The sequence below is a fragment of the Pipistrellus kuhlii genome, unplaced genomic scaffold, assembly GCF_014108245.1.
Source record: "Pipistrellus kuhlii isolate mPipKuh1 unplaced genomic scaffold, mPipKuh1.p scaffold_m20_p_13, whole genome shotgun sequence".
In the NCBI taxonomy this organism is placed as follows: Eukaryota; Metazoa; Chordata; class Mammalia; order Chiroptera; family Vespertilionidae; genus Pipistrellus; species Pipistrellus kuhlii.
Window position 1 is genome coordinate 7,403,449 of NW_023425438.1, and position 25,683 is coordinate 7,429,131.

A 25,683-nucleotide genomic window follows, 5' to 3' on the forward strand; every position below is an offset into this window, starting at 1 on the left:
TCCTGTCACTGCTGCCTTCTCCCACCCTCCCAGTCACCTTCTTTCACTTGCTGAACCTACCAGAGCTGGGTTCCCTCTTTCCTTTTCCATCCTGACTCCTCTCACCGTCTTTGGTGACTTGAACATCCACATAGACAATTCTATGTGATGATACCATAGCCATAAGCACCTCATTTCTGGTGATGCCTTCCTCCACACTCAAGCATTTATTGACGACAAGCATAGAGACAATGGGCCCAACGGAGGAGGTTCTATGATATTTATCTTCAAAATTATAATTTCTGTAACTGGGGTGACTTTATTTATTTCTCAAACTGGGACAATTTTGTGAATGAGAGAGGATACCAAAGTAATTAAATTATATTATTTTGGGAAATATTTACTTATTGATGACAAATGGCTTTTGTACTAAGACCCCTATAAGATAATTATACTCAAACTATTTTCCGAAAGAACATTTTTCTTTTTTTAAAGAACATTTTTCTTAAAATAATAAATTACTTGTGTGTGTACATTGAAAAACAAACAAACTCCTTTATATCGATTATATAGATGTTTAAAAATATAGGCAGAGTAACTGTTCGTAGTACTTACTGACGTTCTTTGATTAGTTTCTGAGCAGAATCTGTCACTAATCGTGTATCACTGGTATCTTTACAAAGAATTTCATTTTTTTGAAAAATAGTTTTCGTATTTTGAAGTTTTTGAACGTATTTGTGTGCAATTGCCTTTAAACTTAAATTTATGGTTAATAAATTTGAAATTGCTGTCACTTTCATTGACTCTTCTTTGTAGCCCACATTTTAAATTGTTATACTCTCTCTCCAGGTACTGAGAGATTTGGTAAGCTTTATGCAAATTCTGCTAAATGGATGATGACTTCGATTCAAAATGTTTTATGTAAATCTTTTGTGCCAGGTATTTACACAGGTGTTAACCTTTTTGCCTCCTGTCAGAGTAGCATGCTTCAACACACATTTCTACAAAACATAACTTGTCGAATGTCATCTCTATTTGTGATTCTTCTGAGCGTTTCCCGGTTGCACATGAGTTTACAACCTAACACACCAGTCCTTCGCAGAAGCTGGGCGCAGAAAGTGGAGGTCAGCCAAACCCATCCCATCGTAATGCTGCCATGAATGATAACATCCGGTTAACAAACAAAAGCATCCGGGACAGATGCCACACTGGGTGGGACCCAAACAGGCCTCCTGCAGGAAACAGCTGTGACACTGCCTGCTCAGAGGGAGCTCAGAGGTTCTCAATTCCGATGACATCTCAGCCCCACAGAGAGCTCCATTCCCAGACCCCGACTTCACTGGACTGGGGTGGGGACTGGGAAGCAGCGTTGTAGTCTTCACATGATTCTAACCTGCAGCCTGGGCTGAGAGCCTCTGCACCAGCTCAGTGCACCACTGGTAAGCCGGATGGCCGTGGCTCTCTATGGCCCTAACACCAGCGGGTGCCAGCACAGTGTCTGCACCCGTGGGTGTGCGTCACCCCGAGCTGGGAGCGAGGGCACGGCAGGAGGTCTGGGGAAGGAGAAGAGCAGGGGTGGCCCTGCCACACACACTGTACCCCTGCCCGTGACGCAGAACGATCACATGTATCCTTTTCAACATTTAATTAAGCCACTCCTACACGGTCACAACAAAACGAAACCCGTTGACGGTTACAGAGTTCTAATGACAGGCCAAAACAAAACAAAAAACAACAAAAGCTTTGGTTAGGCCTGTCTCAAGTGCTGTCCTCTATTCTGTGTAGTTATTTTGAAAACAGTTGTCAAAACGTCAAACTCTCAGCATCCTCAAAAGGATGTCTCATTTGGGCTCATTTCTACACATTCATGATCATCTCCCTAACTCCAAGGTTTGAGATAGGAAAAGGGCACACTGGCAGAGAATAGTAGCCCACGTGCCTCCTGCCCAGTGCGCGCCCAGGAGGCCCGGGGGGCTGTCCCGGCGCCAGGCAGGACAGCGGCGACTGGCCGCCCAGCCCGGATTCAGTTCCGAGGCCGGGAGTTGAACTCCGCACAGATGTTCCGGATGACCTTGGGGACCAGGGTGTGGAGGCTGTCGAACTCGTCCACGAAGAAGGCGTGGTCCCTGGCCGGGTGCGTGGCGATGACGTCCAGCTCGTCCTGGGCGGCCCAGGCGATGCCCACGGCGTAGGTGATGACTCCTGTGGGGACAGAGCGGCCGTGAAGCAGACGGACAGTTCCAGGCAGAGGCCCTGCTCATGAGCACTCGCCTTCCCGCTGCTCTGCTGGCGGCCAAATGCAGACTGGGAAATGTGCGCCAGAGTATGGGCATCTGCCAGGTACCCGCAGGAATAAAGTGAATGCAGGTGCTATCTCACCGGAGCTTATCGTCTTTTGAGGAAAAAACCCACCACAGATAAAATGCAGTGAATGCATGATCAGAATTCCATATCCATGAGCCACAGAGGGCGTGACATTTTGGGACAACTATAAACTCTTGCTGCCCATGCAGACCATACCATTCGGCGCAGGCCTGCTCTACCTGCGTGAGGAGCCAAACGAAATGTCAGTCTCAAGTGCATCAAAGAGTCAGTTCAAGATCTTTCTAACTAAGACGGTGGCATTGGAGGATTCGAAGCTCTATAAGCCACGACCTCCAAGCTCAGCCCCAGAGCAGGAACCCTGCACAAGGACCCGGAGAGACGGCCACTGAGGACGGGCTCCATCGCCACCGGGAAGGGAGGGTCTCAGGATAAGTCAGTGGCCAAGCGTGTTGAATGCCGCAAGGAGGCCATGTAAGATGCAAACAAAGACGTGCTCAGTGGATTCAGAAAACAGGAAAACGAGGCATTGGTAGCCTGAGGGAGCAGCTTCAGGGGAGCAGATGCAGAAGGAACCAGATGAACTGCAGTGCATTGAGAGGGAAGAAGGAATGGAGATCCGGGCAGCACAGACGGCTGACCCTCTCCAGTAGAAGGGCTGTAAGGGGAGGAGGCTGGAGCATGGGGCCAAAGAACATGTCTTATTTGTCGGGAAGGGAGAGGCTTGAGGAAGTCTAGATGCAGATGGGGAAGAAGATAGTGGGGTTCCAGGGGTGGGACTGCAGCAGGGAGCAGGGTGTCCAGGGAGCAGAGGACAGATTCAGAGACGGGGCATCCGCTCTCGGTGGGAAATCAGGGACACGGCCTGGTGTATGGTTCTTGATTTGGGGTGGGGGCAGCTGGTCAGCAAGTGCATGACCTCACTGTACAAAAAGCCTATTCCCAGGCCACCTTCAGGCTGGCCGGAGTGGGGTGAGCAGGCTGCTGTGAAACAGAGGGCAGAACGGGTGAGTGGCGATGAGATCTGGCTCATCCTGTGCGGCCCAGGCGATGCCGACTGCATAGGGCGATCACTCCTGCGGGCCGTCCTGTCCAGGCCTCCGTCCTTCGGCCACCCAAGTGGCCCATGCCATGATCTCATGATCGCTAGCGTCCTCTGGGCGCCCCGTCCTGCCGACTGGAGAGCCATCCACACCTCACATGGCTCTGGTCTAAGCTGCTTTTCAGCTCTGGCTCATTAAACTGCACGTAAGCTGCCAGTCCCCGTGCTGACCGTTCCAGGGTCTTCTCTGAACACCGCCCACGTTGGGGACATCCAGCTTTGGGCCTCAACACGCTGGCAAGTGGCAGAGGAACAGCTTTGCGGCAGAACGGGGCTGGCTTAGACCGGCTAAGCGCTCATTTCTGCTCAAAGTCGGAAAGGCTGTCCCCTCACCCCAATAAAAATGCAAACGGTGTTAGACATTTGGTTTTTCAGCTCCTCGAGCCCACCCTTGTAGAGAACCTTGTACTAGCAATTCTGATGGATGTCTGCCCAGCCTTGGCTCGGATATTTCCAGGGACACGTATATATATGCTCTTGACTGGAATCGAACCCGGGACCCTTCAGTCTGGGGGCTGATGCCCTATCCACCTAACCGTACCGGCCAGGGTTCTGCCTGTGGTTCTGCACATCCTATGAAGTGTTAGGCGAAAGCCAGGCATCAAAAGACAGGCGCTTCCTCGTCCCACCGGCCCCCTCGGCAGCAGCCTGGCCGGCAGGACCCACTCACCCTTGAGATGAGCTGCCATGGCCGGGATCCGGATGTCGTCGTAGGACCTCCCGTCGGTGATGAGGACCATCAGCTTCCTCTTGTTGGGCTTGGACTCCTTGAAGAGCCGCTCCAGGGCGTAGTTGATGGCGGCGCCCGTGCTGGTCCCGCCGCTCCAGTAGCCCACCCTCCTGATGGCGCTGAGGACGTCGGGCTTGGTGCGGTAGGCGTCGAACCCGAACTCCAGCCGCTGCTCGTAGGTGTACTGCACGGCCCCGACGCGCGTGTCCGTGTCCGAGATCTCGAACTCCCTGCTGAGGTTGGCCACGAACTGCAGGACGGTGCGGAAGTTGGCGGTGCCCACGCTGCTGGAGCCGTCCACCACGAAGCCCAGGTCGGCCGAGTTGAGGCAGGTCTTGCTGCAGGCCAGCCGGCCGGCGTCGCACACCCGCTTCACCAGGGGCTGCGCGCTCTTGTGCAGACTGAACCAGCTGGGCACGCTGAGCGAGTAGAAGCCGTTGGTCCTGCACACGGCCTGGAAGACAGAGGGGGACACCTGCCATGTCAGGGGTTCAAGTCTCCAGTCTGTCTTTTTTTTTTTAAAAAAAAAACACATATATTTTATCGATTTTTTTTTTTTTTTAACAGAGAGGAGGAGAGAGGGATAGAGAGCTAGAAACGTCGATGAGAGAGAAACATCGACCAGCTGCCTCTGGCACCCCCCCACCCCCACTGGGGATGTGCCCGCAACCCAGGTACATGCCCTTGACTGGAATTGAACCTGGGACCTTTCAGTCCGCAGACCGACACTCAACCACTGAGCCAAACCGATTTCGGCTCCAGTCTGTCTTGATTACCCCCGTGGTCGGCAAACTGTGGCTCGCGAGCCACATGCGGCTCTTTGGCCCCTTGAGTGAGGCTCTTCCACAAAATACCACGGCCTGGGTGAGTCTGTTTTGAAGAAGTGGCGTTAGAAGAAATTTACGTTTAAAAAATTTGACTGTCAAAAGAAATTTCAATCGTTGTACTGTTGATACTTGGCTCTGTTGACTAATGAGTTTGCTGACCACTGGACTAGTCCACCAGGCCAAGGAAAAAGCAAACAGACTCGTGTTTGCTACGCCAGTTAGTCCTCCTAACGTTGTCTATCTCGGTTCACCTGGTTTGGCCCTCGCTGGGGTCGACCCCTCATGTTTTCTCTGAACTCACTCCCACCCCGTCCTCAGCAGGGTCTCTGTGGGGGAGAGCCATCCATTAAGCACTGGCTCTGGCTTCATATTTATGCCTCTGCAGAGTTGTTGGTTCATCTGTGCTGGCAGTCGGCCATACGATTGGCGCTGGTGGCCACCAGACGCAGGAGGATTAAAGAATGCTTTCGATCTGATAGGGAAAACGAGACACACACGAGAGGCAGCTACAGAGATGTCTTCAGAGCCGCCCTGGGCCCAGCGAGAAGGGGCCCCATGTGTGTCACGGGTTACAGTCCCTGGAAGAGATTCTCTCTCATTAAACCCCCACCCTCATCCTGCAAACTGGAATTATCACCCCTCTGCCATGACGGGACAAACCCAAGGCCAGCTGGGAAGGGACATCCCCAGTCCCCGAGACCAGCACATAAATCTCTCTGCCTGAAAAACCCAGCCCGTGTCCTCCAGACAACCCTGGCTCCGGGCAAATGAGTATTTACTTGTGCCCAAGCTCATTCCAGAAAAACTGTAATGCAGCTGCGAATAAACACGGAGCCACCTGGTCAGTGAGCTCCTGGAAGTGACCGGGCTGGCCTTCCTGGAGAGGAAAATCGCAGACCTGCTGTCGCCACATGAGTTGGTATAGTTCACATTTTATTTAAAATAAGAAATGGCTTAAAAGTGTCCCAAGAAATATTTTAAGTTGGTTTCTAAGGACCTAAATGGCGTTCATAACGCTTTGCCCGGGCGAGGTGACATTTGAGATGCGTGTGGAGGCTGAGCTGAAATCCAGCCGATGGATGGAGAGGAGAGATCCCCCGGCAGCCTGAGTAAATCCTGGCGGAAGAGAGCAGTGGTGTGGGTGTGGACAGACACCCGTGGGAGCCCAGGGCCTGTGTGTGGGAGTCACAGAAGGTGGGCCAGGAGCGGCGTTTGAAAGCATGATCTCCCTGACCGGGCTCAGCACCGCCCTTCCCTTGGTCATCAGAGTGGTTAGCCTGCAGTGTGCCTGCATGCACATGTGTGAGCTAGTGTTGGTGCCCATGTGCATGCTCACAGAGAGGCCTGCTGGCTGCCTGGCTGAGGTCCCTTGATATGTGGAGGAGCCTCTTTGTGGGACCTGGGGACTCTGCTCCCCCAACGTGCTGGCGCTGGCCTCCGCGCACCGGCTGCTGTGGGGTTTTGCTTTGAGAGGGCAGATCCTGGCCCTGGAGGTACTACACCCTCCCTGGAGGGCCCTGCCTGGACGTGAGCTTAGCATTTGTTCGGAGGAACAGGAAGCACAGCCTCGATGGCTGTTACCGCTTTGCGAGGTGCAGAGAAGCCTGGCGGCAGGTGGGCCTCCGGCAGTCACACACCTTGCTTGCGAAGTTGGGCTCCATCACGTACGGCTTCTCATGTTCCACGGCGCCCTCCACGGTGATGAAGAAAATGTTGATCCCTGACTCTCTGGCGAGCCGGGAGGCTTCCTCCACCATGTCGGTGGGCCAGCCGTCCACCAGCACCACGGCCACGTTGGGGGCGCCGCCTCTGTTCCCGTTGGCTTTGGAGAAGAAGCTCTTGGTCACAAAGGAGATGGCCTGGCCTGGGAGAGAAAGAAAACTCACGCCTGCAGTGATTATAATGATAGGAATAGGTCATCATGGCACAAAGAAGCCCAGAACAACGCTCTCATTCCCTCCCTCGTTTCTTTGCTTGCCGAGTTCACTATTGTTTTGCTCAGTGGCTTCTGCACATTCGCAATGGTGCGCAGCCATCACCACTATCCATTTCCCTCTGCTTTAGGCCTTTGACTTCGAATTGTCTCATATTGAAAAAGAAAAGAAATACGGACCAACAAGGAGGTAGGAAAGACTTTCAGGGGAACAAAGAAGTCCCTTTTCTGCCTGGTGCTGGAGCCCCACAAAGCCCATGAACTTCTTGTTTTCCAGAGCATGGAGTGGGAGGAGCCTGCTGAGTGACCGGAGCGTCTGCCTGCCTTCCTGCAGCTGGAGGTGAGCCTGGGGCTGCAGGGCCCCTGGGTGTGGAGGACTGAATGCCGGATTCATGGTCCCTTCTGTCCAGTTCCATGCCAGGGGCACAGGGGTGGCTTGCTAGGGCACTGTGACACCCACTGAGAGCTGAGGCACTGTGTTCGTCCTGTTGCCTATTGGCTGTGTGGCTCCAGGTAGGTCACTGCCTGTCTCTGTGCCTGGATTTCCATGACAACAAACTGCCTCAGCTGAGAGCTTGCCAACCACTGACCTAGACTCTTGATTCCAATAATTACAGGCTGTTGTGATTCCTTATGATTAAGCCCCTATCCTAGTGGTCGGCCAACTTGGACTAAGGGAGCCTCCAGTATGCCTTTCCCAAGCACATGTTTTATACTGTCAAGGGTCTCAGGAAATTTTTGGAGTTAATTGGGGTGACTGTCCAGTTTGCCAGGACTTCCCCAGTTTCAGCACTGAAGGGCCCATCTGCTCCCAGGCCCACTGGGATGACTGGTCACCCTCAAGTCAGCAGAGCCGCACGTAGTGAGACGGGGCCGTTCACCTGGGGTCTGTGCGCCCCTACGGCACTGGAGTGTGTATACATAAATCCCCTGAAATTATGAGTGTTTTGTGTGTATAAGTATCTATTTGGGTCGAAGGGTCATAGCTTTCTCAAGGGGATTCTCAAAGGGTCTTCAATCTAAATGAAAGTTAAGAACTACCTTCTTAAGGCTTTAGGATTAATGTCATTACAAAAAGCCAATGCTTTTCTGGTGTTGGTGAGCATCGTGGCTCTACCGGCCAGGACAATCTTACCTGTCCAACAAAAGGATCAGCTGGTTACATACGCAGTTGCTGGAGAAATGTCTTAGAGATCCCATGTGAGCTGGCTGCTAAGAGAAAACCTTGTGGAGAAAAGCTTTCATAACTGAAGCATAACTTCCCTCAAGGCCCCAGGGCCTTTGACATAGGGGTGATGACGATTCTTGATCATACTTGATCCGTGATTACACTTGAGATATTATAGATACTGTGTGAATCATTTCCTGATGTATTACTATTGTCCTCCTCTCTATAACGCTAGAAGACAATCACGTAGAAAGAGAGCCCGGTAGAAAGATAGAATGAATCCGGATCACATACCCACGTTAGACAGCCCTCCTCTCTGGGTGATCTTCTCTATGGCTGCTTTCAGGTCTTGGGAATTCATGTGAGTTTTGAGGTTGAATTGGGTAGCAGGGTTATCTCTGAGGAGCCAAAACAAGAAATAAAAATCAGGTGGACAGTTATTACCTGTGGAGGAAAGCAGAAGCCATGGCGGATTCTTTCCTTTACACCAAGCGTGTCAAACTCGCGGTCCGTGGGCCGCACGCCTTGTTTATTTGGCCCATGTTAGCCTTTGAGTTTGACATGCTTGATGTACACATAGAATGGAGGCTGCTTCAGTGAAGTGCCCCACTGTGGACAGGAGTAACGGCGAGACGGGAGGATGGGCTTCCCCCAGTGTGTGTGAGGAAAGGGGGCCGGCTCAGGCTTCAGGACACGAGGGTTCTAGTTTTGACCGTCCTTCCTTAGCTGTGTGACCTTGAGAAATCATTTCACTCCTCTGGGCTTCAGCTGCCTCATCTGGCAAAAACAAACATCATAGCACTCACGTTGCTAATAAGCAGGACTCTTGTCAGGTGGGGTTCTGCAAATGCCAAGATGTTCCCAGGCTGCCCCCAACCCTCTTCACCAGAAAGAATCTCAGCTGCTGGCCACTCCCTGGGTTACCTCTGCGCTGGAATGGCATCCTAGTGGCGTCAAGCAAAGACACCCTTCAGCTTTTCCATGTTGTGTGGCTCCTGGGCTGGGTGAGAATATTCCAGTCTCACCCGGAAGTCAGCATCTCCTTGATGGAAGCCTAACAATGATGAGCCCGAGAGGAGCTGGGGTGAAGGACATGGAGAAACAGAGGGTAACTCTTCTCTAGAAAGGAGCCTCGTGGGGAAACCGAACAGCACTGGGAGCAGCTGGGCAGAGTGGCAGACCCTGCATGAGCAGGTGGGGGGAGGGTGCTGCCAGGGGTGTGAGCACCATGCCCAGGAGCAAGTGCGGGTGAGTGGGGAAGCCCCATGTTTGGAAGCACCGACCAGGCTGCTGGCAGGGCTCCGTGGAGTGTGACGTCTAAGGTCCCACAGGGCCCCTAGCCTCCAGGCGAGCGTGCGTGTGCCTGGTTCAACGCTCCGATGCCGCTGTCTCTGACTTCTTTATCGTTTTTCAATAAGAGTCCCTGCAAATTATGTGGCTGCTCTTGGCTGCGGGTTGCTAAGTCTCCAAGGAGAGAGAGAAGGAGACTTTAAAAAGCAGCCTTTGCCAAAACTGTTTTGGCTCAGTGGATAGAGCATCGGCCTGTGGACTGAAGGGTCCCAGTTTGATTCCGGTCAAGGGCATGTACCTTGGTTGTGGGCACATCCCCAGTAGGGGGTGTGCAAGAGGCAGGTGATCGATGACTCTCTCTCATCGATGTTTCTAACTATCTCTCTCACTTCCTCTCTGTAAAAAATCAATAGAAAAATATATTAAAAAAATATAAAAAATAAAAAGCAGCCTTATCTCAGTTAATACAATTACAGCGGCTACAACTCAGGACATAGCCTCACCAATGCTGCCCAGCACCAGTTTATACTGAAATTAAGCACTAAGTAAGTGGCTATCCACAACCACTGGCCACTGTGCATATGAACTGAAATTTCTAGATTTGGGGAGAAGCAAAGGCTGTATGTGCTTACATAAATGCAATCACTGGAAACATCTATCTGATCTGGGAGCAGCTTTAGACAGTCCCAGGTTGGAATTTGAAGGGGCCTCAGTGGATGGAGCATTAGTGGTCCTTCAGAGGACCTGGCGCTGCCATCACCCTGGGACCTGAGAGGGGACAGTCTCGGCCCCCTCCCTCCTTCCCTAGCTCCTTCCCTGTTTGCTGACCTTCCCAGTTAGGCAAGGTGACCTGTCAGAGGAGAACCTGTAAAGAAGCTGGAAAGATGACCTTCTGTCTTTCGTTGTATTAATTAGCACAAGAGACATGGGCTGGTTCTTAAGCAAAACCAAACCAGCTACCTCCAGGGAAGACTAAGGAAAGTTGAAAACAAGCTCAACCGAGGCGGATGTTAGGCAGAATCCAAGGAGGTGCAATGCTACCAGAGGAAAACAAGTTCTCGGTTAGGATTAAATTAGAAAAACAACTACCGGTACTCAGCAAAACACAGGCAGGTGGGCCAGAATGAGAGTGATGCCTCTTCTGAAGGGCCTGATTCTGTATTTGTTTTTTTGTTTTTATATTTTATTAATTTTTTACAGAGAGGAAGGGAGATAGAGAGCTAGAAACGTCGATGAGAGAGAAACATCAACCAGCTGCCTCTTGCACACCCCCTACCGGGGATGTGCCCGCAACCAAGGTACATGCCTTGACCGGAATCGAACCTGGGACCTTTCAGTCTGCAGACGGATGCTCTACCACTGAGCCAAACCGGTTTCGACTGATTCTGTGTTTGTAATTTCATGTTATTTTTCCTTAAAGGAACCCCAAATTGCATGCATTTCAGGGTCCCTAAAGTCTGGATCTTCCCTTGGTGACCAAAAATAAGGACTTTTTCAGGGCTTACAAGAAATAGTTGAAACAACAAAAAATAATATTGGCTACAAAATAAGAAAAGGCAAAATTGATATTTATATAAGATAATGTAATTGTTTACCAAATGACACTATATATACTTTTTTAGTTGTAAAAACTTTAACTCCTAAAACTTTAATTGTATTTGAAAATGATTTGTGGGCTCGATTTTCTCACTTTGAAAGATTTCCTGAGTGTGTCTGATGATTGTCAAGAAATCACACCTAATTATAATATGTATTGCTCATAGACAAATAATTTAAAAAGCAAAAATATAAAGATTTCTTTCAAAAAATTTTACAGGAAAACAGTATTTAAATGTGGAACCTAATCGCCTAGTCACATCCATGGTGTTCCTCTAGAACCCTGGGCCGAGGCTGTGTTAATGTTGATCACTTTGTAGAGCGATTGTTGATTACCTGTCTCTCTCCTGATCTACGTAAACAATGGGGTCTCTGTTTTTTCGTGGTAGTTACCTTCTATGACGTCACTGTGAGCATCAAATTAGCGAACACTGAGCCATTGCTCCCAGGGGAGAAACAGGGCTAGGTTTCTGTGAGCCTCTGGTTACAACATTTCACATCAATAGATCAATACAGAAACTTGATTGGTGTATGTTTCTGTTTGAAGAAACCTAATTTAATATATGTTTCTTACAAATAATTAATTATATGGAATATTTCTATGTAATAAAACACTAGCTGAGAAGGGTTTAACATTTTCCTGACCCTGGGTAATGTTTACACAGTATCTTTGGCTTTCTGCCTCACAATGCCATCCACTATGCATTTTTTTAAAAAATCAGCTGTAATTTCATGAATTTATAAGTTCAGCCACTTTTTCATAACCTCAGCATGTACCATCGATGTTCTAGAGCAAACTCACGTACGGATCAGCAAATGTCCTTTCTTTTTCTAAATGTATATTTAACCATTGAACTTACAGCCAACAGTGCTATAACTCATACTTAAAAGGAAACTTATCCAGCACTTGTGTTTTCTCCATAAGCACACCATAACCTTCTTGCACTTAGAACCCTAGACTGGGGGTCATTGAATTTATTTAGTTTTTAAAATTGAGATAATATTGTATTAGTTTTAGGTGTACAACGTAATGATTTGATACAAATATACACTGAGTGGCCAGATTATTATGATCTCTGAACGCATAATAATCTGGACACTCAGTGTGTGTGTGTGTGTGTGTGTTAGAGGCCCGGTATAGTACATGAATTTGTGCATGGGTGGGGTCCGGCCAGCCTGGCCAGGGGAAGGGGACATGGGCAGTTTGCCCGCCTGCCTGCTGGTTGAGGGGACAATTTGCATATTAGCCTTTTATTATATAGGATATACACTGAGTGGCCAGATTATTATGCGTTCAGAGATTATAATAATCTGGCTACTCAAGGTATATATTGTGAAATAATTACTGGAATAAGTTTGTTGAACATCTATCACTACACATAGTTACAATTTTTTTTTTCTTGTGATGAAAACTTTTATCACCAAGTACTTTAAGGTTTCTTAGAAACTTGTAAGTACATGGTACAGTATTGTTAACTATAGTCACCATGCTGTACTTGACATCCCCGGAACTGACTTATGTTATAACTGGAAGTTTCTACCTTTGACCACCTTCACCCATGTCATTGGGGGCCATATTAAACAGTGAAATTATCATCAGAAAAGCACAAAAATGCACAAAATGTGGCACTAAACAGGCTGTGAAAAGAATACTTGTTTAAGGTATGAGCTGCAAGAAGAAAGCAGAGCATTGCTCTGTTTGACCTCAGCTGGGAATGTGTGTGTACTGAAGGACTCAAAAACTTCTCCCTCTGTGCTTGACTACAAATGACCAGGAAAGTACCACAAGTAAATGATTTCGGAGTTACAAATAAATTTTAGGGAGTAGGTGTTTTTGCAAATATGGAAGCTACTTTAGAGCAGACACTATGTCTCAGTGTTTCCCACCCTAGTGCTTATCAGATAGGGGTAATGGATAATCGTGCAAACACTAAGAATGGAGGCTCACATGTCTTCTCTCTCGGATCATCCCGGGTGGAGCTGAACTCTGCCTTGAGCTCCACAGATCACACTCACTATGACATCACTGAGGTCGATGAATCCATCTTTAGAGGCAGACACATGAGCTATTCATATGACCAATGAATAGGCGCTTTTAATTTTATTTAATGTTATTTCTTTAAAAAATACTGCCTCCCATACTCGATGGTGAAGTCCGGAAGAGCAGACTCTCTATCACATGTATTTATTTAGTGTTATTGGACTGAAAGTTTGGATCAGAGGGCCTCAGAAACGCTTTCCAACTGCTAAACTGATGATTAGGGGCAAAACCACAGCTCATCCCCCAAGGGACTTATAGGCAAATGTGATCAAACCACTTCAGTGAATTTTACCTCATTATCCCCTGCCAATGGCAGAGTGCTTAGTGCATGGGAAACACTCAATAAATCTTTATTAAGCTGTAATGCAATTAAATCATAGGAATGAATGATAAGTCTTTCACCTGCACACTGTGGCGGCTCTCTGTACCAGAACACCTGGTGTATGTGTCCTTTTCAGGATATATGGGCTGGTGGCCTGACATCCTAGCTTGGCTACTTTTAAAGGTTCAAAGAGCTTTGCCACTACGTTTTTATATAAATAACCTTTTAATTTTATTGCAAGTACTTTTTAAAGGAGACCACGTGTTTTTTTTGTGTGTGTGTTTTTTACCCTTAGCAATATCAAAGCTTTTTCTTTGAAAATAAGAAAAAACAAAACAAAGACATTTATAGCTCAAGGAGAAAATATAAAATTGTGTTATGTTTGAAAGAAGAGTTAGGACTAATGAAGAGACATTGTGGGGGTCCAGAATTTGGCTGTGCATATTAAAGGGATTATTTGTGCAATAGAAAATGATTACCCTGCAAGTGTTCAAGAAGAACCAACACCTGTAGGAAGTGGGTACAAGTGATTCCTAGCAAGGCTTGGGGGCCTGATGGTAGGGAATTGGGGCTGTTGGTCAGTGTTTCCAAACCTCCCTGATCTGACTCACCTTTAATTAATGGGACATTAATTAAACTACACGGGTTACTAGGCCTCTCGGAAGAAGCTCCATTCAGTAGGTCTGGATGGGGTCGGGAATATTTTCTTAAGGGATCCCGATGAATCTATCTCCAGGAATGTGAGGAAGCCCTGGAGTCTGACCTCTGACGACCCTTTTAGTCCTCAGGCTCCCATTTGGCTAAAGTCCCAGAGCTTACTGACTTGCTCCATAACAATTTCAGTTACGTGAAATGAGCTTCTCGAATGAATTTTTATGCCAGTAGAGACATATCAACTAATCATATTCCCTGTGGCAAGAACCTTTCAAAATCGTTTCCTTCAAGAAGACATCAACTTAAGGTTATAATAAAATAACCTAATTATGTTTAATTTTCTTAACGGCTAAAATGTGGTGATTTATGGACTTAGTGGAGAAGAACCTGTGCCTATGAAATCAGTGAGATGTTCTAGGGTGTCCCTGGGGCCCAAGGATATGCTGGCAGCTGTAGGTTGGGTGGCAGACTTGCTCCTGGAGGAAGAACCTGGCTGAGATGAAAATGATCCTGCCCCAGTCCCTAAGAGGGCTGAGCAGTATGGCCAGCCCAGTGGCCCCTTTTGAAAAGATACTAGCCTTTCTCACATTTCCGAGGATCAGAGATGGAGAGCAGGGACTTGTAACCAAATTTAGTTTTAGATGAGTGCTTTTTAAAATTAGTAACAGAAATTCTATCCTCCCACCACCTGCATGCTTCTTCCTGCAGGAGGAAAGGCAGGTGTGCAATCTGCTGGCCTGGGAGGAACTGGGGCTCGCTGGTCTGGTCTGTAACTGTGTCCTAGGGTTTGGAAAGTGCTGGCCTGCTGGAGTAGGGGTGTCGAACTCAATCAGAGAAGGGGCCAAAATCTAAAATCCAGCCTAAATCACGGGCCGAATGGTTTACTGAACAGTCATAGACTGTCATTGTGATGGAAACGCAGTGGAGTGCAGTGATGACAGCGCGGTGCGGGCCACATTGCAAGGCCTGGCGGGACGGATTTGGCCCTCGGGCCTTGTGTTTGACACATGTGTGCTGGAGGCAAAGACCAACAGTAGTTAGCATATTAATGCGAAAGTTCCATTAAGGCTAACGGACTGATATTCAGCAGGGCTGAATAATCGGCATAATATTGCTCTGCTGTTGGCCAAATGGCTCATGGCAGTCCCCTAACCTGATAATCCTTTTACTGTTTACCAGACTTTACCTTTGATATGCCTGTTTGCATCCCTAAAGGGCAAATGTGTATTCAAGTAAATAAAAGCCAGACGGGATCAAGTTTTCAGGTTAGCTTCTCTGCTAGAGGGAAATTATCCACCTGGCTCCCCCACGATTTCTAAATTCAAATTTCTTGTCTGGTGTATTCATTTGTGTGTCAGCCTTTTCTTCAGATCCTGAATCCTAGCTGTGCTGGTTGCGGCTTCACACTGGGTCAGGGAATGTCCTGGCAGTAGAGTTTCCTGAACTCATTTGGTCACATGGGGATTCTGATTCTGTTGTGCTGAGTGAAGGCTGAGATCGGCCTTTCAACAGCCTCCGGGATGCTACTGTGGGTCACGCTTTGAGTAGCAGTGACTTGGATGCTGTAAGAATCCCAAACATCAGCAGTGGAGCTGCCAGTGACGAGAGGAGGGAGAAGGAGAAGTCCAGAGGAAGAGAAAGGCCAAGAAAAAAGGGAGGGGGTGGAGCTCCTAGGGCCTCCAGTCAGATGGGATGGTCTGGGATTCACCTGAGGACAGCACAGGCCTGAAGAAATAGTTGGGCCTTCACTCTCTGCTTGCCCAATAGAATCACCTGAAGAGCGCTGAAGGGGAATTCTGATTTAATTCATCTGAGGTTTGGTCTGAGCAGTGGGATTTTGCAAAAGCTCCCCAAGTGGTCCTAATGTGTATTGAGGTGATCATCTGCTTCTCTTGGGTCTGGAGATCTTGGGAGAATGGTCCCAGAGGCCTCGGACAAGCCCTGTGTCCGTGCAGAGGGAGTCCAAGGGGAGCCCTTGAGTGGAAGTGGAGAAAGTCAAACGCAGGTCCTGTGGTATTTGTACCTGCGGGAGAACGGCATGCTGGGGAATAGAGAAAGGATATGACTTTTGTGCAAATGGTTTCCCACAGCTCACTCAGCTTTGAGATTGTCCCTGAGGAGTTGGCTCATGGGTTCGCCTGCCTGTCTCAGAGGGGTGGGCCTCTGCCGGCGCCATTAGGCCCTGGAGAGCACCTGCTCCAGGCAGAAGACAGGCAGCTGCTCGGGGTTCGGTAGTTCCCCTGAAGGAGAAGTGGGCTGAGGGGGGAATGGCTCTGTGGGTGTGGGGTGGGGAGAGGTCTGCGGTCCAGGTGGGCGCTGCCGCTCTGTACCGGGAAGCTGGGCAGTGCACTCTCTCTCGGCAGTTGATAATTTTCAGCCTTGGCTCAGCCCTGGCCTGGACCAGAGGTGGAGCTCGGTGCAAGGTGAAGTCACGGGGAGCAGAACCCAAGAGCCTGGTAGAGGGCGATGCTGGTCTGCTGAGAGGAGACCTGAGTGGCCCAGAAGGAAGACAGACAGACAGAGGCAGGGAGAAGAGGAGGAAGGGGATGACCATGGTCTCGGCAGTCCTGTGATACAGGTCCCCCTTCACCTGGGCTGCCCGGGCTGGGGTTCTGTTCCTCGTACCCCAAAGATCTTCGTGAGGGACACCCAGGGGTTAGGGTGTGGGATGAACATTGCATTTTGCAAGTCAGACCGTGTTTATATTTCTTGTATTTTTTTATTTTTTATTTGCCTTCTTTTCATAAGAACGATAAGTATTTTCAGAATTAAATTCCATGAACATATTTAGTACTGTCTTCTATTTCTGTTAATACCTAGTATGAGTTTTTTCAATTCAGAGTTTGAAAGTCTAATTTTAGACATGAATGTGTAAACCCTGACAGCTCTCCTGAGAAGAACCAAGCACAGGAGCCCTCCTGGGAACGGGCGGGCCAGTGGCCGGTACCTTAATGGAGGCGAGAAGCCGAAGAGGAGGGGAGCTTCCAGGGTTCAGGGGCCTCCCTCCTTGACCAGCTCCTGCCCACCGAAGCCTCCCCTTGAGTACCGGTTCTTGAGGGGTGTCACTTCTTTTGGTCTCCTTTCCTCACGATAGTATGAGGAGCTGGGACCAGGGGCTTTCTAAGACCCAGTGCGCTGTGATTGCCAGGCGTGTAGAGGGCACTGGACTCCGGTGAGGGCCCTCAATGCCAGGAGAGGCCTCAGTTTCCTGGTGTGCCAGATGCTGGCCTGCCTGCTTTTCCTTTTCATAGTGGCATCTACCTCTGTCTTCCTACTCTTTCCTGCCCCACTGCCTCTCTCTCTATGCACCTAGACGGCTTGGAAAAGAAAGGATAAAGGAGCCCTAGCCGGTTTTTCTCAGTGGATAGACCATCAGCCTTCAGACTGAAGGGTCCTGAGTTGGAGTCAGGTCAAGGGCACGGACCTCAGTTGCAGGCTCCTCCCTGGCCTGGGCCTTGGTCAGAGCTCGTGCAGGGGGCAACCAATCGATGTGTTTTTCTCACATCAATATTTCTCTCTGTCTTTCCCTCTCTCTTCTACTCTCTCTAAAAAACAATGGGAAAATAGCCTTGGGTGAGGATTAAAAGAAAAAGAGAGAAAAGAAAGAAAAAAGGAGAAAGAATAGAGGGAACCCACCCAGGCAAGGAAGCCAGGCCGCTGAAATCAAAAGCAATTTCAGCTCGTTCTCATTACCCCGTTCAATAGCTGTGTTCCCCACAGCTCACTGGTGGATGTGTCACTCAGTGCACGCCAGCATTTCATTATTTCATTATTGATCATCCACCTACTGGGAACCCAGGCTGCAGGGAGAGGCGGCTCATGCAGTCTGTTAGTCCGATGCATTCATTGATTGGATGTCTTCCCAGTGCAGAGCTGGTCCCTGAATTACAGAGGGCAGGGCTGGTGGAGCCCGATAAGCCATCTGCTCCACCCTGGACTCTATAGATGGCAGCACTTCCATGGAGAGAGTACGTGACTTGCTTAAGGTCACACAGCGGGACTCGGGCCAGATTTCAAGACAGCCTGTCACCAGTTCCTTGTGCTTCCCACCCCACCCTGTGGCTGTAGGAGGGTGAGGATGACGGGTTCGTTTGTATGAGCATTGAGTGAAGGAAAACAGACATAGTCTCCTTCTGTGCTCCAAATTAATAAGGAGCTCAGGTGAGGGGGAGGAAGACAAATAGCAAAGTCATTTTTAGAAAGTGTGGGAGATAAACTTTTAACTGCAAATGGTGTTCACATTAGGAACACGGGGGAAGATCTTTTGGGTTTTCTTGAGGGAACGGAGTCTTTCTTCAATTGTTTTTCCTTCCCTATTATATTGTTCTTCCATCCACGCTCTCTCTCATCAGCACACAACACTGTTCTGCAATTTCTCTTCTCCTTGACATATTTATCACTTTACTTTCATAGTATGCGATAAGTCTCGGTTTACACAGCCTTTAAAGCAGCTGTTTTTAATGCAAGAGGACATAGCAAGTCTTAAGCCGCCGCCCTCCCCCCAATACCATTGACTGGGGCCATCTGGCTCGAAAACGCTTCCATTTCCTCCCTGGAGAAGCTTCTCTCCACTTTCTACCTTTGAAAAGTGACACAGGAATGAAATAGGTTGACATTTTGAAAACAAGAAAACAGTGACCAAAAGAATGTATTTTCCCATTTCAAGTTAAATTCCTCAAGCTAGATCATTTGACATTGAGCGTTGGCATTTGTAAGCATGGGTTGTTTCCACATATTTGACTCTAACTCTGTACAAGAATCAGTTAACTCTTCTGATTGAAATGGAAGATGGTGCTAACTGTGCTCTTGAAATTTAATTCTAAAATTACTTGTGTTATCGTTCTTAAGAAAAGAAGGCATTTTTGTTGATTTCTCTTGACAACTGAAACATAAATATCTCGTGTCTTTCATGGAACGGCCTCTGTGGCCACACTGCTCTGAGGGTCTGGAGGGCCCCTGGGTGTTGTCGGGTATGAATGCTGCTGCTTTTCAGGAGGAGCAGATAAGCTGTGTTGTTGCTTCTGAGCAGGAGGCACCATAGTGTCCCCTTCGAATCTAGGCTGCAGGACTGGGAGGGGTGTCATGCTGTGTCTGATGGCCCTTTGTGGAAAGGGAGATAATTATTCTGCCCTGAGTGTCTCTTGATTAAAAGTCAACCCATTATTTGAGATTTGTGCTTGCTTGATCTTTTCCTAGTTTGCTCGTTATCTGTCAATATCTGTGTAGGGAGAAACCTATTTGTATCTGAAATAAGATTCATTTATTATCCCAAGTAAGAGAAGAGGTTGAGATGGGAAGTGGATATGAATGCTCCGTTTCTCCCCTAAAACAATAAAACGGATTGGAGACAGTCCCCCGGGTGCTCGCTGAGGGATGGGGCCAGCCTCACACCCAGCCTGGCAGCCTCTCAGGACCAGTGCGAGGGCTTAGGGGTGTTCGGAGAAAGAGTTCAAGCTAAAGCTCCATCTTCCTTACATGTGGGAGCACAGGGCGCAGCCCCTCACACAGATGCTCTCATAGTCAAGGTGGAAACTGATAGAGCTGGAGGCCTTGCTCAAGGTCACACAGCTGAGCTAGGACTTGAACCCAGAGGCCCTAACTCCCACATCACTGTCCTTCCACCAATCCCAAGTACAAATGGGATTCGCTTACAAGTGTTCAGTAATCTGTCCCTTCTGGAATCTCAGATCCCTTAGGGGGCATCTGAATCGCTTCCGCCTCTCTTCATGTACATTAGTATCAGGGCAGAGAATGAGCCAGTGCTCATGGACGCGCTGGTATTATCTGTGGCACAAGATGAAGCGTGTGACTCCTCTTGGTTTCCGAATTGGAACAGCACTTACCCGTACTGAACCACCCCCACCAGGGGGCCCGCCGGGCCAACATCCAGAGCCTGAGCGACGTCAGCCAGGAACTGCTTCTGGATTCGGAAGCGCCGCCCGCCGATGCCCGCGCTCCCGTCGATTAAAAACGCCAGGTCAACCCTGCAGTCTGAGGAACGGAGGAGGGCCTGTTACTCTGATCTCTCATTGCATTTACCTGTGCCTGCTCTCCCCCCTCCTTCTCCACCAGAGCTCCCTGAGGTTCAGTGAAAAGCAGGTAAAAAGAAGTAGCAAGATGCAGGGTATATCCACTTATTTACATCCAATACTGGGCACCCTGGTCCTGGGTGGGTGGGCCAGAGCTCTTACCACCGCTGTTTTAGAATTCTCGGTTTCAGCCATAATTACAGACTTCAGAGCAGGGCCCTCCAGTCAAGCCTGGGAAGGCCCTCAGAACGTGTCCTACCCTGTTTTCCCGAAAATAAGACAGTGTCTTATATTAATTTTTTCTCCCAAAGTTGCGCTAGGTCTTATTTTCAGGGGATGTCTTATCTTTCCATGAACTAGGTCTTATTTTTGGAGGATATCTTATTTTCGGGGAAACATGGTAGGCTCTGACCATAGAAGTGCAGACCCCAGATATGGGATTTAAAAAATATATATATTGTTTTTTGTTTTTTTTTTTACAGAGATGAAGAGAGAGGCATAGAGAGTTAGAAACATTGATGAGAGACAATCATCAATCAGCTGCCTCTTGCACACCTCCCACTGGGGATGTGCCCGCAGCCAAGGTACATGCCCTTGACGGGAGTTGAACCTGGGACCTTTCAGTCTGCAGGCTGATGCTCTATCCACAGAGCCAAACCAGTTTCTGCCAGATACGGGATTTTACTCTCGGGAGTCTGTAGTCTTTTCCTCTCCATCTAACTTTTTAGAAGTATATGTTGGGTCTTTATAAAGGTGGGAAAGAATCCTCAAAGCCAATGCTGAGCAGCAGGAATTTCAGGATGAGAAATTGGTAGCAATCTGCCCCCTCACTCCTCTGGGTGAGGCAACCATGGAATTACTACCCGATGCCAGTGCTCATTTGTAGCCGCCTTAGATGTCCTCCTGTCGTTCAGCTGCGATGATGAGCAGGACAGTTCTGTCCGGTGCCTCTGGACCTCTGCGCATATTTGAAGGTTATGATGGAGGAGGGGAGGACAGTGGGGCTGCCAGCTACTTCAGCCTTTAAATGCTAATCAGAAATGGTGGACAGCCACACACACCGATAAAAGTTAGTGTCGTCTTTGCTCTTGGCTGAAGTGATATCCTCTCAGTATGTTTAGACTGATTATTCTGTGCTGATCAGAATTTCTTAGGGGAGGTAGACAGCCTTTTGATGAATAAAAAATGAGGAATGAATTATTTAATGACTGCAATTTAGGAAACAACATATTTCAAAACCGAGTTTGATGGGGAGAAGAAGAGGCAGTAAAGACTGGCATTCCTGGGCTGGAGGAGTGAGGGTAGGTGGTGCCGAGGCCCAGACAAGCCTGGGTCTCTCTCAGCTGCTGCGTGGTTACCATGGGGCTGCTGGGCAGCTCTTCGCTGCGTGGCATGGGCAGTGTGTCCCTGTGGCCAGAGGATGAGGAGCTTTGTAGGCAGCAAGGGGTTTTTATGTGTTTTTGTTGTTCTTTTTGTTTTTAATAAAAGCAAGAAATGGGCATGAGTTGACACAGTTTTAAAAGCAAATTGAGGCTGAAACCAGTTTGGCTCAGCGGATAGAGTGTCGGTCTGCAGACTGAAAGATTCCAGGTTCGATTCCAGTCAAGGGCATGTACATTGGTTGCGGGCACATTCCCATTACGGGGTGTGCAAGAGGCAGCTGGTCGATGATTCTCTCTCATCGACGTTTCTAGCTCTCTCTCCCTCTCCCTTCCTCTCTGTGGAAAATCAATAAAATGTATTAAAAATAAATAAATAAAAGCAGAATTGATGAGAACTATTTAATAAAGAGAGATCACTGAATTGGCAGGTTAAGGGGAAAAGTTCCATGTGAGAATGTGCTTTATTTCCTTGCAGTGGTTCATGGCAATCCCAGCCAGAGAAGTGGGCTTTGCCAGGGACCTCTGTGGGCCTGGCTGGCTCCGCTCCAGCTGCAGTTGGTGCCTCAGCTCATTAGTGGATCTTGCAAACTGTTAACTTCCTTTTTGCCTGGATAGTGCCTGCTGACTCTTCCTGTTCAGCTGGCCTGCCCTGTCCTTGCTGCCCCCAAACTGCTTCTGCCTAAGCATGACCCCTGGCATGAGGATTGGAAGGAGCAAATAAGTCAGGAAGTAGAGATGAAAGATGCCACTAAAGCCTGGGATAAAGCAAAAGAGAAGGGGAACTGCTATGTGGCTTGTGGGCTCCTTGCCTAGGCCTGGGCTTGCAATGTGAATTGCTGCCAGCAGGTGGCACTGGTGCTCTTCAGGGCTTGCTGCCCACTGGCGCCTGTGGTTTGCTGGAAACAGGCTCCACCCAGACCGTAGCTGATCTTTTAGAACTCCTCTTTAACAAGGTCTCCAGGTGGTTCAGGGGAACATCCAAGTTTGAGAAGTAACTCCTGGAGAGGGCTCGCCTTCAGATGTCAGCTGAGCAGTTCAATGAACCTTTTAAAATGATCACTGTTTTTTGGTGTGTGTATGTGTGTTTTAGTAACTATTAATTAGAGCAAGAGCCAAAGGAGATTTTGTTCTAAAATGCATAAAGTAGAATACGTGGATTTTGTAGACCATTCCCCCCTTATTTCTTATGTTTTTGAACTGTGTCTCGGATAGGCATGTTCATTTTGCAGCTAGGTTTTGAGGAAGTGAGGTGGCTTTCTATTTGAGTAGTTCTCTTCGCTTCCTAGCCTGATGGCTGAATTGAGGTCATCTTTGTGTGTCTCCCTCCCCTCCCCCTTCCCCAGAATGATCTAATGACAGTGGTTCTGTCTCAGGGCACGTGCTCACTGAGACCTAGTGGCTTTCTCATATTGAGATGAGATCAGTACTAAAGGGTGGAAGTGGGATATGAAATGTTGAGCATGAGCGATTTACTGTGGTAGAGATTGGAGGACTAGAAAGAGAAGGTAAGATATGTCGTCTATAGGAATCAATTTATCAGTTTTCTTAATTGCTTTGGTTTTCTGCAACAAGGTTCAATTTTATTGATTAATGCCTTGTGTTGCCATATAAATACACGAGGCCAGTGTTTCTAGGTAAGTGTCAGTCGCTTAGGCAGCTTCAGCGAATAAAGGTGACTGGGAAGCGCTCTGGGCTGTGCTTGTCAGGAGTTACTGTGCGAAGTCACCACTGGATTTGGGGGCCTGGCCTTCTGCATTTCTAACAAGCAATGTCGATACTTCTGGTCCCCAGACCACACTTTGAATAGCAAGAGCTAGGCTCAGATTCAGTAGGTCTGAGGCAGGAATTTGTCATCTTTAATTTTTAAAGATTTCTTCTGATGGTTGTCATACACTGTGGGGTTGAGACTCACAGCCCAGTGGTGGCTGACTCGTAGTAAACTTCTGGGGGAATTTGCCGATGCTCTCCTTGGCTTGCACACCCAACTCCCCTCCTGGTTTTCCTCTTTTCCTCTGGTCCCTCCTTTCTACTATCCTCAGGTGGCCTCTCCTTCACCTATTTAGTGTTAAAGTTTATCAGGTGTAAGTTCTAGGTCACATTGCCTTTTTTCATAGGCTTGGTTTTGAACCATAGCTCATCATCTTCCAACTCTAAATTTCCGGCTGGGCTGTTCTTTCTGAATGTTGTATCAGGGTAGTCTGGGTAGTCAGCTCTCAGTGTTTTGCAGAAGATAAACGAACTTAAATGGCCTCCCTGCCTCAACCTGCCCTGTTCCCAGTGGTCCTCAGGGCAGTACCTCTACCTAGTTGCTCTGATCACTTTTAATTGCCCATTCTCCTCCTCCAGTCCTGTAGATGCTCCCATCTTTATATCTATTGAATCTGCTCTTTCTCTGCAACTCTGAGCTCTGCCTACTATCCTCTCCACTGGCCAGCCTCCTCTTCATATGCTCTTGTGTCCCTATTCTGCCCTGTTGCCATAGTGATGTTTCAAACGTCTGATCCTCTCCCCCTCAAGCACACAGAAAGTTTAAATCCTTCAAAAACTTCCCTTTCCCCTTAGAACAAAGTGACAGGAGAGGGGAGGTAAGCAGAGCCGAGGTTGGAAAGAGGCAGGTTTGGGTGGGAGTGAGTGGGAAGAGAGGAGCCAACAGATGAGATGTCGGAGTCACTCCCGGCTTCTCGTTGTTCATTAACTCACTCGGATCTCCCTGGGAGACGGGGTCCAGAGGCTGTGTGCTTGTTTCTTCATTCAGGACAAATCCTGGAAAGAGCAGCAAACTCTTGGTGATTCGGAAGCACAGGAAGCTTCTGGTCTTACCCGAGGGATGGGGACACAATGGATATTCGCACCCAGCTCAGGGGGCCGGCTTACTGCTAACTGTGCTCTTCTCCTCACCACCCCCATCGGAAGAGATAAGAGGGAATGAATATTGACTGACTGCCTACTGAAGGCACAGTTGGTGCTCACAGGGATTGGAAGTCACACTTTGAGTTCTGTCCCCTCCTGTGAACTCACTCTGCTTGAGCCTCAGTTTCCTTATCTGAGAGCCTGAAGTGCTTCGCCCCTGTGGTTTATCCCTCTGCAAAGCCCTGGAAACCTCCAGGGGCGGGCCTGCGCCTCGCTCATCATGAACCTTCACGGTGCCCACCACCTGCAAGCCCTCAGCGGACATTTGGTGACTGAGTCAGTGAACAAAGATGAGTGAGACACAAGGAGGACCATCCTACGGGGTGGGATGTAGACTGGAGGGGCCGAGAAAAGGTACAAGTAACTCAAACAAGAGGATCTAAAATGCGGCTCCTCTGAGTAACAGTGCGAAACGGCCTTGTGCTCTGAGCGGCTGTAGGACCTGAATTTCAACCGCAGGGTTGTGTGTGTTTTTTAGGAGCCATTTGCATGGCAGCCAAGATCACACATGTACCGTTTAAGGGATTAAAGACAGCACATAAGCACTCTCTTAGGCTCGCTAAGGCCAGTGAGCCTCCCAGGCAGAGGAAAACTTGCACTGGGAGTGGGTTTCCCTGTTTTGAGGATGCTCAGGACACCCCCAGCCTCCCCGTTGGGCTCTGCCCACTCCTGGTGCAGTGAGCTTGCTCCCGGCTTGTTAGTTTTTCCAACTTGCAGAGCACCTGATTCCATCTTCCCATTAAGGGTCGGCATGCTCTTCTCGCTTCCTCACATCGTTAGAGAGCTCACCGGGTGTCTTCGGGCCTTTCTCAGCCAGGAGCCTCTCAGGAAACTGCCCCAGACCCCTCATTGGAGGGAGGGAAGGAAACGGAAGTCCCTGGCTGAGTCCTCTCCTCTACCTCTGTCCCCCCTCTTGCACCGAGAGCCGGAGTCCGGGTTTATTGCTGCCGTTTCACACACGTGAGGCAGCGAACAGTGACCAGCGTGCCTTCCCTGAAGGGGAAGCCTCAGAACCACTTGCAGAGCAGGAAGGGGAAATGGAAGGAAGTCAGTGTGTCCGGAGGGAGAGGGCCTACATCCCCTTTGGGGGCAGGGGACTGCCTCCCTCTGCTGTCTTCAGCCTGCTTTTCCGCTTTATTACAGCATCCCCCTCAGCCCAGGCCCCTGTGGGAGTTCCCAGGCCCCGAGGGGGGGGTGGGGTGGGGTGAAAGCGCCTGGCCTCTGGGCCCGGCTGGGTATGGGCCTCCCTGGTTCTGAGTCCTGTGTGTCACCATCGGGTCTGGGGAGGAGGTGGGCTGTACAGTTACCTGCTTCCAGAAGGACCGATCCAGGTTTCCACATGCCCGTGTCCCCTGGTTTTCAAAGTAAAAAGAAACAAACTTGTTATTTGGATGAAAC

General features: G+C 49.0%; 1 protein-coding gene across 3 annotated transcripts in view; it reads right to left on the reverse strand.

Moving 5' to 3' along the window:
- Positions 1 to 862: 862 nt before the first annotated feature.
- VIT (vitrin) overlaps positions 863 to 25,683 on the reverse strand; it is an 84,307-nt gene continuing 59,486 nt past the window's right edge. The window contains exons 9-15 of one of the 3 annotated variants that reach the window (XM_045580523.1): positions 25,593 to 25,637; positions 24,076 to 24,138; positions 19,808 to 19,955; positions 8,356 to 8,459; positions 6,598 to 6,824; positions 4,074 to 4,587; positions 863 to 2,181 (exon numbers count right to left, since the gene is read on the reverse strand). In XM_045580523.1, the coding sequence (XP_045436479.1) occupies positions 2,003 to 2,181; positions 4,074 to 4,587; positions 6,598 to 6,824; positions 8,356 to 8,459; positions 19,808 to 19,955; positions 24,076 to 24,138; positions 25,593 to 25,637 (1,280 nt within the window). In that variant the 3' untranslated portion in view covers positions 863 to 2,002. Of the gene's footprint in view, positions 2,182 to 3,287; positions 3,378 to 4,073; positions 4,588 to 6,597; positions 6,825 to 8,355; positions 8,460 to 19,807; positions 19,956 to 24,075; positions 24,139 to 25,592; positions 25,638 to 25,683 lie in introns of those variants that run through there. The other 2 variants (XM_045580524.1, XM_036434763.2) reach the window with 2 other exon arrangements.